Source organism: Balaenoptera ricei, chromosome 6 (assembly GCF_028023285.1).
Source record: "Balaenoptera ricei isolate mBalRic1 chromosome 6, mBalRic1.hap2, whole genome shotgun sequence".
Classification (NCBI taxonomy): domain Eukaryota; kingdom Metazoa; phylum Chordata; class Mammalia; order Artiodactyla; family Balaenopteridae; genus Balaenoptera; species Balaenoptera ricei.
The window spans coordinates 67,346,433-67,361,258 of NC_082644.1; the positions used below are offsets into that span (position 1 = coordinate 67,346,433).

Genomic DNA, 14,826 nt, shown 5'->3' on the forward strand with positions numbered 1-14,826 from the left:
TTGTGGGCTCCCACCCAAGTACAAAGGCCCCTCTTGTACATAAAAAAGCTGAAGTCTCCCAGGACTCCCTCAGTCACAAAGAGCAGGCCCAAGAAGTTAATAATTAGGACAATAGAGTCACAGAGTCTTTCAGTGTCTGATGTACATTCCTGAGTTGTTGTACAGATACTATAACTGCCACCAGAGGGGAAAAGCTAACTGCATGATGACCAGACTGTGACCATGACATAAGCGGCTCCATCTTGAGAAGTACTGAATCTACGGCTAGCACAATTCCAAGAACCAGCCTCAAGAGAATGGGAATAACACTATTGCTCTTAATAATCTGCATCATTGTGGGCTTCAAAATAATTGTAGCTTGCTCTACCCGTATATGTAAGTGGGCAACTAAAACTGCCAGCAAAGAGATGCTACAGAGCCACGTTGACATCTTCTACTCTAAGAATACAGCACACCCTATGTCAGCGTGAAGAAGTTACAGAAGACAGACCTTCACCCATAATCCCATAGAAATGGAATGATGTCTGACAGTGGGGATTTGTAGGCAGCTCTTTGCAGGAAGCAACCCTTTGCAGGAAGCAGCTCTCTGCAGGGGGCCCCTTTTGTCTTGTCACTTTAGCAAAGCTATATTTTAACTAGCCTCCAGCCCAAGCACATCTTTCAAATCTTTTGATCACCCAATGCCTCGCCTAACCTGTTGATACTTTTCTTAGATTTAAGAGGTAGAAATGAAGAATAAGTAATTAAGAGATGATAAGCTCTTTTCCCCAGCTTCCCCTTCAGTAATCTCATGAGCAAACTGTGTGAACAAGATAGCATCTAAACAAAGATCACTAGGAGTCGACAAACTCACATGCAGTGGGAGATGGTGAAGAATGCGATCCCTGCCTCAATGACAGACTGAGATTACTTCCCCTTTTTCCCTTTAAAAACTTTCATGGCCGAGCAGAATATTTGGAGGTGGTTGTGGGACACGAGCCTGCATTCTTCCCAGGTTGCTGGCCTCCAGAATAAAGCAAACTTTCCATTCCTACAAGCACTCATCTCTCAAGTACTGGCTTTCAAGCGGCGAACAGCCAAACCCGAGTTCAGTTAACACTATGATATTTTCTGTAGTACTCCAACTCTTTCAGTAATTTCTTTTAATTATACAAAAAATAAGTACTCAGAATGTAATGTACTACAGTTAACACTGCTATATGGTATTATTTGAAAGCTGTTAAGAAAGTAGATCCTAAGAGTTCTCATCAGAAGGAAAAGATTTTTTTCTTTCTCTTTTTTTTCCACCTATATGAGATGATGGATGTTAACCAAATCTAATGTGATAATAATTTCATTATTATGTAAATCAAGTCATTTTGCTGTACACCTTACATTGTTACAGTGCTATATGTCAACTATATTTCAATAAAACAAGAAAAAGAAAAAGGAAAAAATAATGATTTCTTTTATCTCACAAAGTATGTGTTACATAAGGAAGAAAAGTTACTCATACAATATTTAATTATTATAAAATCAAAAAATAAAATACCTAGGAGTAAAGTTACCTAAGGAGGTAAAAGACTTGTACTCAGAAAACTATAAAATACTGATGAGAGAAAATGAAGATGACACAAACAGATGAAAAGATATACCATGTTCTTGGATTGGAAGAATTAATACTGTTAAAATGACTATACTACCCAAGGCAATCTACAGATTCAATGCAATCCCTATCAAAATACCAATGGCATTTTTCACAGAACGAGAATAAATAATTTTAAAATTTGTATGGAGACACAAAAGACCCCAAATACCCAAAACATTCTTGAGAAAGAAAAACAGAGCTGGAGGAATCACTCTCCCTGACTTCAGACTATCCTACAAAGCTACAGTCATCAAAACAGTATGGCACTGGTACAAAAACAGACACACAGATCAATGGAACAGAATAGAGAGCCCAGAAATAAACCCACACACTTATGGTCAATTAATCTATGACAAAGGAGGCAAAACTACACAATGGAGAAAAGACAGTTCTAAGTGGTGCTGGGGAAACTGGACAGCTAGATGTAAAAGAATGAAATTAGAACACTCTCTAACACCACACACAAAAATAAACTTAAAATGGATTAAAGGTCTAAATGTAAGACCGGATACTATAAAATTCCTGGAGGAAAACGTAGGCAGAACAGTCTCTGACATAAATTGCAGCAATATTTTTTTGGATCCATCTCCTAAAGCAAAGGAAATAAAAGCAAAAATAAACAAATGGGACCTAATCAAACTTAAAAGCTTTTGCACAGCACAGGAAACCATCAACAAAATGAAAAGACAACCTACTGAATGGGAGAAAATATTTGTAAATGATATGACTGATGAAAGATTAACATCCAACATATATAAACAGCTCACACAACTCAACATCAAAAAATAAACAACCCAATTAAAAAATGGGCAAAAGAACTAAATAGACATATTTCCAAAGAGGAAATGCAGACGGCCATCAGGCACATGAAAAGATGCTCAGTATCACAAATCATCAGGGAAATGCAAATCGAAGCCACAACGAGATATCACTTCACACCCATCAGAATGGCTATCATCAAAAAAAAAAAACGCATAACAAATGTTGGAGAGGGAGGAATGTAAATTGGTGCTGCCACTGTGGAAACCAGTATGGAGGCTTCTCAAAAAATTACAATTTAAACTACCATATGACCTAGGAATTCCACTCCTGGGTATACAGCCAAAAGAAACAAAAACACTAATTCAAAAAGATACATGCACCCCAATGTTCACAGCAGCATTATTTACAATTGCCAAGGTATGGAAGCAACGTAAGTGTCCATTAACAGATCAATGAATAAAGAAGATGTGGTATATACATGTGTACATACATACATACACACAATGGAAGACTACTCAGCCATGAAAAAGAATGAAATTTTGCCATTTGCAGCAACACGGATGGACTTGGAGGGCATTATGCTAAGTGAAATAAGTCAGACAGAGAAAGACAAATACTGTATGATTTCACTTATATGTGGAATCTAAAAAATACAACAAACTAGTGAATAAAACAAAAAAGAAGCAGCCTCACAGATATGGAGAACAAACTAGTGGTTACCAGTTGGGAGAGGGAAAGGAGGAGGGGATACTATAGGGGTAGAGGGAAAAAAAATGGTTATTAAGGGATTATATGAAATCATGTGTTTGGAACTTTTGAAAATTGTAAAGCACTATAGAATTTAAAGAATCATTCAATAAAAACAAAAACAAACAACCCACACCAAAAAAAAGTATGGGCAAACACAGAAAACACAAATAAATTATATAAAAACTGTAACTGTTCATATTTATGTATATGGATTTACATAAGAAAATTACCTGACAGAGCTATAGATGTCCAGGGGGGTCTGATCCTTTTCTTTGGCTATTCTCATCATATCTAACACTGCCATCCCAAGACATTCTTCCTGTGTTTCATGAGTAACAGGTACTTTTATCCATCCATGCAAAAAATCATGCCGCCACTAAAGTAAAGAAAAAAAAGAAATTTAGAAGAAAATATCTCATTAGTTTCACTATCACATTTTAATCTACTATTGTATTTTAACCTATAACGTAATTTCCAGAATATATGCATTTAAAAAGAACGAAAACTCCTCCCTTGATTTTGAAACATTTTGCCATAAAATTTTAGTAGAAGTTCTTTTGCAAATTGAAACTGATTTAAATTGGGTTCCCAATTATAGAATATATATGACATCAATCTATTCACTGCTTATATCTTCAATTATAACTTCTACATCAAAATTACCTAAATTAAAATAGATATTAATTAAATATGTACTGAGTTCCAAGTATGCTCAAAGCATTATACTAAGGACTGTTTTGGCCTTAGTAACATGTGGCCTCAGCCTCCAAGGAGACTAAAATGTAGTAGGGACATGAAACAAGTAAACAAAAAATTATAATGCCAGACACTGTATAGTAAGTGCCACACAAAACAGATACTTTAGGAACATAAAAGAAATTGAGATTATATCCAGTAGGGGTAATTAGGGAAGGTTTCACAGAAAATTTTAAATTTCATGTATTCTTTGAACATGAAGAAATTTTTGATGAACACAAAAGAGGATGAGGAAATAGAAGAAATGACAAAAAAAAAAAGCACAAGGCATGTTCAGAGATGTGAAGTAGTTTGGTTGGGGCACACAACTGTAAGGGAACAGAGTGAATTAAAACCTGGAAAAGTAAGTTGGGGTCAGACTGCAGGTACCCTTCAATGACTTGATCCTAGAAGCAACATAGAACCATTTTCTTAAAAGCATCCGTTTCTTTTTTTTTTTTTAATAAATTTATTTATTTTATTTATTTATTTTTGGCTGTGTTGGGTCTTCATTGCTGCACACGGGCTTTCTCTAGATGTGGTGAGCGGGGGCTACTCTTCGTTGTGGTGCGCAGGCTTCTCATTGCGGTGGCTTCTCTTGTTGCGGAGCATGGCTCTAGGCATGCGGGCTTCAGTAGTTGCAGCTCACGGGCTCAGTAGTTGTGGCTCACGGGCTCAGTAGTTGTGGCTCGTGGGCTCTAGAGCGCAGGCTCAGTAGTTGTGGCACATGGGCTTAGTTGCTCCACGGCATGTGGGATCTTCCTGGACCAGGGCTCAAACCCGTGTCCCCTGCATTGGCAGGCAGATTCTTAACCACTGTGTCACCAGGGGATTCCCAAAGCATCAGTTTCTAAAGCATCTTTTCTTAAAGCATCAAGCCTGTTTCATTGGTAGAAGTAGCAATGACAGAAGTGCTTTAAGAAACGGAAGTATTCAAGGAGACTCTTTAAGAGGCTGCAGTAATGGTTCAGATATGAGATAGTAAGGATCTGATGTAGAGAACAGAAGATAATAAAAGAGTCTGAAAAAACTGCTAACTTTACAATTATATATAAAGAATGAAGAAAAGAGAAAAAGAGAAGTTCCAAGATTTTGATCTGGGTGATTTAGGGACATGGATAAAATCAGACTGAACATGTAATGGGGAGAAAGAAAGGGGTAGAAAGTTAAAAGCACCAATATTCTAACAATAATAGCAAGTTTCTTTATAAGAAAGGTAAAAGCCATAATACTGGCTGAAATACCAACCAAGGTTTAAACTAAATAAGAGAAATAAAGGATCGTCTATATTTTATATATGTACCTCCCTTCTTTGCTATGAAAACATCTCATGAAATTAAAGTTTTACATCAATTTTTTAAAAAAATTTTATTAGAAGAAATAAATATGCATTTAAAAGTATATTTATTTAATATAATATGATATCACTTATAGGTGGCATCTAAAAAAAAGGGTACAAATGAAGTTATCTACAAAACAGAAATAGAGTTACAGATGTAGAAAACAAACTTACAGTTACCAGGGGGTAAGGGGGGGAGGGATAATATGGGAGACTGGGACTGACATATACACACTACTATATATAAAATAGATAACTAATAAGGACCTACTGTATAGCACAGGGAACTCTACTCAATACTCTGTAATGGCCTATATGGGAAAATAATCCAAAAAGAGTGGCTATATGTATATGTATAACTGATTCACTTTGCTGTACCTGAAACTAACACAACATTGTAAATCAACTATACTCCAATAAAAAAAATTTTTTAAATATATTTAACTTTCTGTTAACAAATTAGAAACATTTTTGTATAAGAAAATATATTACTTAAAAGACACAAACCATGAAATAACCAGTATTAACCAAAACAAAGGTCTAAATGTTTGTAATACAAAATTAATTCATAGGACTTAGATTTCTTTTTGCTCAATTGCAAATACTTATTTCACCACACATTTGAAAATATGCAAGTAAGTTATTCTGATTAAGAAAGAGCTACAGATTAGCGATGACTAGGTAAATTATTTTTAATAGCTTGCTTTTGTTTCATATACTATGTAGAACCAGAGGATAATAAATTCTGTTTATGAGGATATTCTGTGGAACTCATGACCCAAAGATAAAATTAGTGAGAGCAGTGCTAACAACATAATCAAACAAATATCCATTAGAGAAAAGTTACAAATAAAAATACAGTCCCAAATGCCAAAGCATATTATTTTAAATCAGCCTTCCTACTTCCTACAGTATGTTTCAATAAAAATTTTGTTTAATTAAAATTGTAGAAAAGTAGTTTTTCATCTGGGTAGCTGAAAACAACATTTGAACCAAGAAATTTTATCTGCATTCAGCCAGAAAAATAAGAAAACAGTTACAGTCACAAAATCAAAGATGAACCAAGAAAGAACACAAAGTAAATATCCACTTTTTGGCTGGACATACATGAATTAATTAAAGGTTACTCACATGGCAACAGTATATTTATTGGCTGAGTAGACAAATTTGATGATATAAAGACAATCTTCAGTAGAAAAATGAATTTAAAAGGGCCATCTCGGGACTTCCCTGGTGGCGTAGTAGTTAAGAATACGCCTGCCAATGCAGAGGACACAGGTTCGAGCCCTGGTCCAGGAATATCCCACATGCCGCGGAGCAACTAAGCCCATGAGCCACAACTACTGAGCCTGTGCTCTAGAGCCTGTGAGCCACAACTACTGAAGCCCGCACGCCTAGAGCCGGTGCTCCACAACAAGAGAAGCCACTGCAATGAGAAGCTTGCGCACTGCAATAAGGAGTGCTCACCACAACTAGAGAAAGCCCACGTGCAGCAATGAAGACTCAACACAGCCAAAAATAAATAAATAAATTAAAAAAAAAAAAAGGGCCATCTCACTTTTGGCTTTTATTTGCTTACTGCTTCCAATCTATCTTTCTACAATACTGTCTTTCATACTGTGCTTTAAAAACTTTAGTGGCTGAACTATTTTTTCAGTTATTTTATAATGTCAACATTTTCTTACAATCTGGTGCCATCACTGATCAAATCTGCTATATTTAGTCTAAAATATGCATAAAGTCTAACCTGATATCAATACAATCTGAGAATAAGTTAATTATTACCTTATTCATTTTCTAGGCATGGATTTAGAGAAATAGAAACATTAATAGAAAATTGCATGTGGTAGTGTCTAGACACAATTTAGGATTCTACTGTGAAATTATTTTGCCATCCTAAATAAGAAAATCCCTCCTAGGAAGACAAAACTGGAAATCACCCATAATTTTTCTAGATAAGAAGTATGAGATGTCATAGTACTAATATTAGGGTAAAGTAGATCAATGAATAGTTTAGGAAAACTCTCCTTATTAATGGAACTTAACTAGTATTCCATCAAAATAAACCAGATCTGCAGAACAGATGAAATAATATAATTCTAAAAGCAGTAGAAAGTCATAACTTCATAGTACACTATTCTCAGAGGCCTGTCTCTCTCTTTTCTTAATGACTACTGAAACAAAGGAAGCTGTAAAAAGTTGGTTCACTTTCAAATGGTTTTTGACAAGAGCAACAAGACCATTCAACAGAGAAAGGATAGTCTTTTCAACAAATGGTGCTGAAAAAACTGGATATCCACATGCAAAACAATGAAGATGGACCCTTACCTTACACGATAAAAAAATTACCTCAAAACATAAAATTGTCATTATATGCAGGTGACATGACACTAGATGCAGAAAACCCTAAAGACTCCACACAAAAACTACTAGAACTGATAAACGAATTCAGCAAGGTAGCAGGATAAAGATTAACATACAGAATGGCTGCAGTTCTTTACACTAAAAATGAAATATCAGAAGAGGAACGTTAAAAAACAATCCCTTTTAAAACCACATCCAAAAAAATAAATTAGGAATAAAGCTGATCAAGGATGTGAAAGACTTATATGCTGAAAACTATAAAACATTAATAAAGGAAACTGAAGATGAGTCAAAGATATACAAAGATATCCCATGCTCTTGGATTGGAAGAATTAATATTGTTAAAATGGCCATACTACACAAAGAAATCTACAGATTTAATGCAATCCCTTCATATTACCCATGACGTTTTTCACAGAACTAGAACAAATAATCCTAATTTTTATTTTTTAGTTTTGGCTGTGCCGTGCAGCCTGTAGGATTCTTAGTTCCTGACCAGGGATTGAACCTGGGCCCCAGCAGTGAAAGTGCCAAGTCCTAACCACTAGACCACCAGGGAATTCCCAAATAATCCTAAAATTTGTATGAAACCATAAAAGACCCAGAATTGCCAAAGCAATCCTGAGGAAAAAGAGCAAAGCAGGAGGCATAACCCTCCCAGACTTCAGACAATATTAAAAGCTACAGTAATCAAAACAGTGTGGTACTGGTACAAAAGCAGACATATGGATCAATGGAACAGAATATAGAGCCCAGAAATAAACCCACACACCTACAGTCAATTAATCTTCAACAAAGGAGACAAGAATATTCAATGGAAAAAAGTCTCTTCAGCAAGTGGTGTTGGGAAAGTTGGACAGCTGCATGTAAATCAATGAAATTAGAAGACACCCTCACACCGTATACACAAAAAAACTCAAAATGGCTTAAAGACTTAAATATAAGACATGATACCAGAAAACTCCTAGAAGAGAACATAGGCAAAACATTCTCTGACATAAATCATACCAATGGTCAGTTTACCAAGGCAACAGAAATAAAAGCAAAAACAAACAACTGGGACCTAGTCAAACTTACAAGCTTTTACATAGCAAAGGAAACCATAACACAATGAAAAGACAACCTACAGAATGGGAAAAAATACCTGCAAATGATGTGACAAACAAGGGCTTAATTTCCAAAATATACAAACAGCTCATACAATTCAATAACAACAAAACAAATAACGCAATCGAAAAATGGGCAGAAGATATAAATAGACATTTCTCCAAAGAAGACATACAGATGGCCAACAGGCACATGAACAGATGCTCCACATCATTAATTGTGAGAGAAATGCAAATCGAAACTACAATGAGATACCACCTCACACTTGTCAGAATAGCTATCATTAAAAAGTCTACAAATAACAAATGCTGGAGAGGATGTGGAGAAAAGGGAACCCTCCTACACTGTTGGAGGGAATGTAAGTTGGTGCAGCCACTATGGAGAACAGTATGGAGGCACCTCAAAAAACTAAAAATAGAGTTGCCAGATGATCCAGCAATCCCACTCCTGGCATATATCTGGAAAAAACTATAATTTAAAAAGATACATGCATCCCTATGTTCATAGCAGCTCTATTCACAATAGCCAAGACATGTAACCAACCTAAATGTCCATCAACAGATGAATGGATAAAGAAGATGTGGTACATATATACAATGGAATACTATTCAGCCATAAAAATGAATGAAATAATGCCATTTGCAGCAACATGGATGGATCTAGAGATTATCATAGGAGTGAAGTAAGTCACACCACCTAGAGTAATGAAAATAAAAACAAAAATAAACAAATGGGACCTAATTAAACTTAAAAGCTTATGCACAGCAAAGAAAACCATAAACAAAATGAAAAGACAACCCTCAGAATGGGAGAAAATATTTGCAAACGAAGCAACCAGCAAGGGATTAATCTCCAAAATATACAAATAGCTCATGCAGCTTAATATCAAAAAAAACAACCCAATTGAAAAATGGGAAGAATATCTAAATAGATATTTCTCCCAAGAAGACATACAGACGGCCAAAAAACACATGAAAAGATGCTCAACATTAATTATTGGAGAAATGCAAATCAAAACTACAGTGAGAGGGCTTCCCTGGTGGTACAGTGGTTGAGAATCTGCCTGCCAATGCAGGGGACACGGGTTCGAGCCCTGGTCTGGGAAGATCCCACATGCCGCGGAGCAACTAGGCCCGTGAGCCACAACTACTGAGCCTGCGCGACTGGAGCCTGTGCTCCGCAACAAGAGAGGCCACGATAGTGAGAGGCCTGCACACCGCGATGAAGAGTGGCCCCTGCTTGCCACAACTAGAGAAAGCCCTCGCACAGAAACGAAGACCCAACACAGCCAAAAATAAATAAATAAATAAATAAAAATTAAAAAAACAAAAAAACCCCCAAAACTACAGTGAGGTATCACCTCATACCAGTCAAAATGGCCATCATCAAAAAATCTACAAACAATAAATGCTGGAGAGGGTGTGGAGAAAAGGGAACCCTCCTATACTGTTGGTGGGAATGTAAATTGGTACAGCCACTATGGAGAACAGTATGGAGGTTCCTTAAAAAACTAAAAACAGAGCTACCATATGAGCCAGAAATCCCACTCCTGGGCATAGATCCAGAAAAAACCATAATTCAAAAGGATGCATGCACCCCGATGTTCACTGCAGCACTATTTACAATAGCCAGGACATGGAAGCAACCTAAATGTCCATTGACAGAGGAATGGATAAAGAAGATGTGGTACATATATACAACGAAATATTACTCAGCCATAAAAAGGAACGAAATAATGCCATTTGCAGCAACATGGATGGATCTGGAGATTGTCATACAGAGTGAAGTAAGTCAGAAAGAGAAAGACAAATATCGTATAACATCGCTTATATGTGGAATCTAGAAAAATGATACAGATGAGCTTATTTGCAAAGCAGAAATAGAGTCACAGATGTAGAAAACAAACTTATGGTTACCAAGGGATGGGGGGTGGGATGAACTGGGAGATTGGGATTGACATATATACACTACTATATATAAAATAGTTAACTAATGAGAACCTACTATGTAGCACAGGGAACTCTACTCAGTGCTCTGTGGTGAACTAAATGGGAAGGAAATCTAAAAAAGAGTGGATATATGTATATGTATAACTGATTTATTTTGCTATACAGCAGAAACTAACACAACATTGTAAAGCAATATACTCCAATAAAAATTTTTTTAAAAAGTGAAGTCAGAAAGACAAATATCATATGATATCACTTATATGTGGAATCTAAAATATGACACAAATGAACTTATGTATGAAACAGAAACAGACTCACATAGAGAACATGTGGTTGCCAAGGGGGAGGGGGGGTGAGGGAGGGATGGAGTGGGAGTCTGGGGTTAGGAGATGCAAACTAGCATATATAGAATGGATAAATAACAAGGTCCTACTGTACAGCACAGGGAACTATATTCAATATCCTGTGATAAACCATAATTGAAAAGAATATAAAAAAGAATGTAAATATTACATATGTATAAATGAATCACTTTGCTGTTCAGCAGAAATTAACACAACATTGTAAATCAAATATACTTCAATTTTTAAAAATTATTTCAAAATGAATCAAATACCTAAATATAAGAGCTAAAACCATAAAATATAAAAAAATAAAGGGGGAAAGCTTCATAATATTGGATTTGGGGATGATTTCTTGGATTTGACACCAAAAGCACAGATAACAAAAGAAAAAATAGATAAACTGCATTACATCAAAACTTAAAATGTTCGTGGGTCACAGGACACAATCAACAGTGAAAAGGCATGAGAGAAAATTTCTCTCAAGGAATGAGAGAAAATATTTGCAAATCATATATCTGATAAGGCGTTAATAACCAGAACACAGAGAGAACACACAGAACTAGACAACAAAAAAACAATCTGATTAAAAAATGGGCGAAAGACTTGAACAGAAATTTCCCCAAAGAAAATATAAAAATGGCCAATAAGCTTATTAAAAAATGTGCCAAATCACTAATCATTAAGGAAATGCAAATCAAAATCACAACGAGATACCACTTCACACCTATCAGAATGGCCATAATCAAAAAAACAGAAAGTAAGTGTTGGTGAGGATGTGGAATGCTGTGTGCTGCTGGTAATAATGTAAAATGGTGCTGCTGCTATGGAAAACAGTATGGCAGTTCCTCAAAAAAATTAAAAATAGAACTACCATATCATCTAGTAATCCCACTTCTGGATAGATATCCAAAAGAATTGAAAATAGGGTCTCAGAGAGATATCTGTACACCCACGTTCATTGCAGTATTATTCATAAGAGCCAAAAGGTAGAAGCAACCCAACTATCCAACAAGAGATTAATGGATAAACAAAATGTGGTGCATACAATAGAATATTATTCATCCTTAAAAAGCAAGGAGATTCTGACACATGCTACAACATGGATGAATCCTGAAGACATTATGTAAGAGAAATAAGCCAGTCACAAAAGAGTAAATACTGTATAATTCCACTTATATGACCTACCTGGAATAAGGAAATTCATAGAGACAGAAAGTAGAAAGGTGGCTGCCAGGGGTCAGGAGGAGAGGGGAATGAGGAGTTATTTTTTAATGGGTATAAAGTTCCAATTTAGGAAGATGAAAAATGTTCTGGCGATGGATGGTGGTAATGGCTGCAGAACAATATGAATGTACTGAATTAATACCACCGATTTGACCACTTAAAAATGGTTAAAATAGTAAATTTTATTAAGTATATTTTACCCCCTCACACACAGAAAAGTTGGTTGCTCTCATATTGCAAAAGAGAAATATTTTTCAATTTGTTGCTCACAAACTGAACTAGCCCTACTACACATATTAGAAATGTGAGCTATGAGGATCTGTGAGGTTATTTCCCATGATATTAGCATATCTGATTTAGAACTCCTTGTTCTGATACCTTGGGGATATCAAGAGTGTATCTTTACACAAAAGCACTAATCAAGGCAATAGATAAAAGCATTTAAAAATGTTCAAAAACACCACAAAAATTTAACAATATTAATAAACAACTGGAACACAGTTCTCAGACTAAGTATCAACAACCAGCCACCCTCCTATGAGGGGCTACACAAACTACTGTAGTTCACTTTTTATGCAATTACTTACTTTCTTCACATTTCACTACCCACTAATTAAGTCTGAAATTGTTCAGGAATTAAAAAAAAATTTTCTCTAAAGAAATTTCACTGTCCTATATTCCAGCCACTTAGGTCTACATGCATCATGTTGTAAAACTCAGTCTAAACTTGTGAAATCCTTAAAATGATCTAAAGCACTAAAATAAAAAGAAAATTCAAAAGGGGCAATTCTAGGAATCTTTATAAAATAGATTCTATTATCCATAAACCATGGGATTAAAAATTAGTGATAAAAGACTCAATTCTGTTACCTCTCTGCACCTGCTATGCAGACAGAACATCAATTTTCCCATATGTGAATATTTTCCTGATTAAGAGGTACATATACATGGCCAGATATTTATCATTTAACACATGTACATACCTGAGCAAAAAGGTAAGACATGACAAAGTCATCAAGAAGAGGAGCTTCAGCACCTCGAGATATTCCATGCCTATAGGTTCTGTTGCTGCCATTACAATACCAGTAAGGAAAGTAAAATCTACGAGACAATTAAAATAATCAGTCAGCCTCCAACAGTTCTAATATAAACATACTGTATATATATAACCACTTCCGATCTACCAAAAGGTATCATCCCATAATCAGAAAACACAACTGACAGTGTTAAATACAAAATGAGGACAAAAGGAAATATGGGTAAAGCCATGGTAATAATACAGCCAGAAAATACAAGAAACGTAAGTTTAAAATCCATATTCTGCCTTCTTCCATGAACAGAACATAGAAGAAAATAATAGAAAATAGAGAAATGTAGAAATAAAACATTAACAAAAAAAATTTTAGTATGGACACCAGGGCGGAAAGCGGGGTGGTGGTGGTGGTGGGATGCACTGGGAGATTGGGATTGACATATACACACTAATATGTATAAAATAGATAATTAATAAGAACGTGCTGTATTAAAAAAAATAAAATAAAATTCAAAAAAAAATTTTAATGTAATTCTAGGAACATCAGTAGAGGAATCTGAAAATGCTAATTTGTTGTGAAAATAAATAATTGCTTCTTCTTTAAAGAAACAGAGATTACATAAAGAAGAATGAAATAATGCCATTTGCTGCTACATGGACAGACCTAGAGATTATCATATTAAGCGAAGCCAGTCAGAAAGAGAAAGACAAATACCATATGATATCACTTATCTGTGGAATCTAAAATATGACACAAATGAACTTATCTATGAAACAGAAACAGACTCACAGACATAGAGAACAGACTTGTGGTCGCCAAAGGGGAAGGGGAGTGGGGGAGCGTTGGATTGTGAGTTTGGGGTTAGCAGATGCAAACTATTATATATAGAATGGATAAACAAGGTCCTACTATATAGCACAGGGATATTCAATATCCTGTAATAAGCTATAATGGAAAAGAATGTGGAAAAGAATATAAATATGTATAACTGAATCACTTTACTGTACACAAGAAACTAACACAGCATTGTAAATCAGCTATACTTCAGTTTCAAAAAATGGAGGTTACAAACTTGTCCTTCAGAGAAACAAACAAAAAAATTCTATATTGCTTTTTTTATTTACAGCTCTACTGAGATATAATTCACATAAAGTTCACTCATTTAAAGTATACAATTCAATGTTTTTAGTATATTCAAAGCACTGTACAAACATCACCACGACCTAACTTTAGAACATCTTTATCTCCCATAAAAGAAATTCCCTACCCAAGCCACCCTTATCTACTTCTCAGCCCTAAGTTACCACTAGTCTATCTCTATAAATTTGTCTATTCTGGATATTTTATATAAATGGAATCATATAATATGTGGCTTTTTCTACCTTCTTTCACTTAGCATAATGTTTTCAAGGATCATCCACATTTATAGCATGTATCAGTACTTCATTTCTTTTTATTGCCCAATTAAATTCCCATTGTATGGATATACACCACATTTTGCTTAACCATTCATGACTTCATGGACATTTGGTTTGTTTCCATCTTTTTGCTATTGTGAATAATGTTGCTATGAATAATCATATACAAGTTT

At 35.2% G+C, this 14,826-nt stretch overlaps 1 protein-coding gene across 4 annotated transcripts in view; it reads right to left on the reverse strand.

Moving 5' to 3' along the window:
- Nucleotides 1–14,826, reverse strand: part of JAK2 (Janus kinase 2) — a 162,221-nt gene that overhangs the window by 43,047 nt on the left and 104,348 nt on the right. For all 4 annotated transcript variants that reach the window (XM_059924783.1, XM_059924782.1, XM_059924781.1 and 1 more), the window contains 2 exons: nt 13,185–13,302; nt 3,370–3,515 (listed from right to left, as the gene is read on the reverse strand). In XM_059924783.1, the coding sequence (XP_059780766.1) occupies nt 3,370–3,515; nt 13,185–13,302 (264 nt within the window). The remainder of the gene's footprint in view (nt 1–3,369; nt 3,516–13,184; nt 13,303–14,826) is intronic.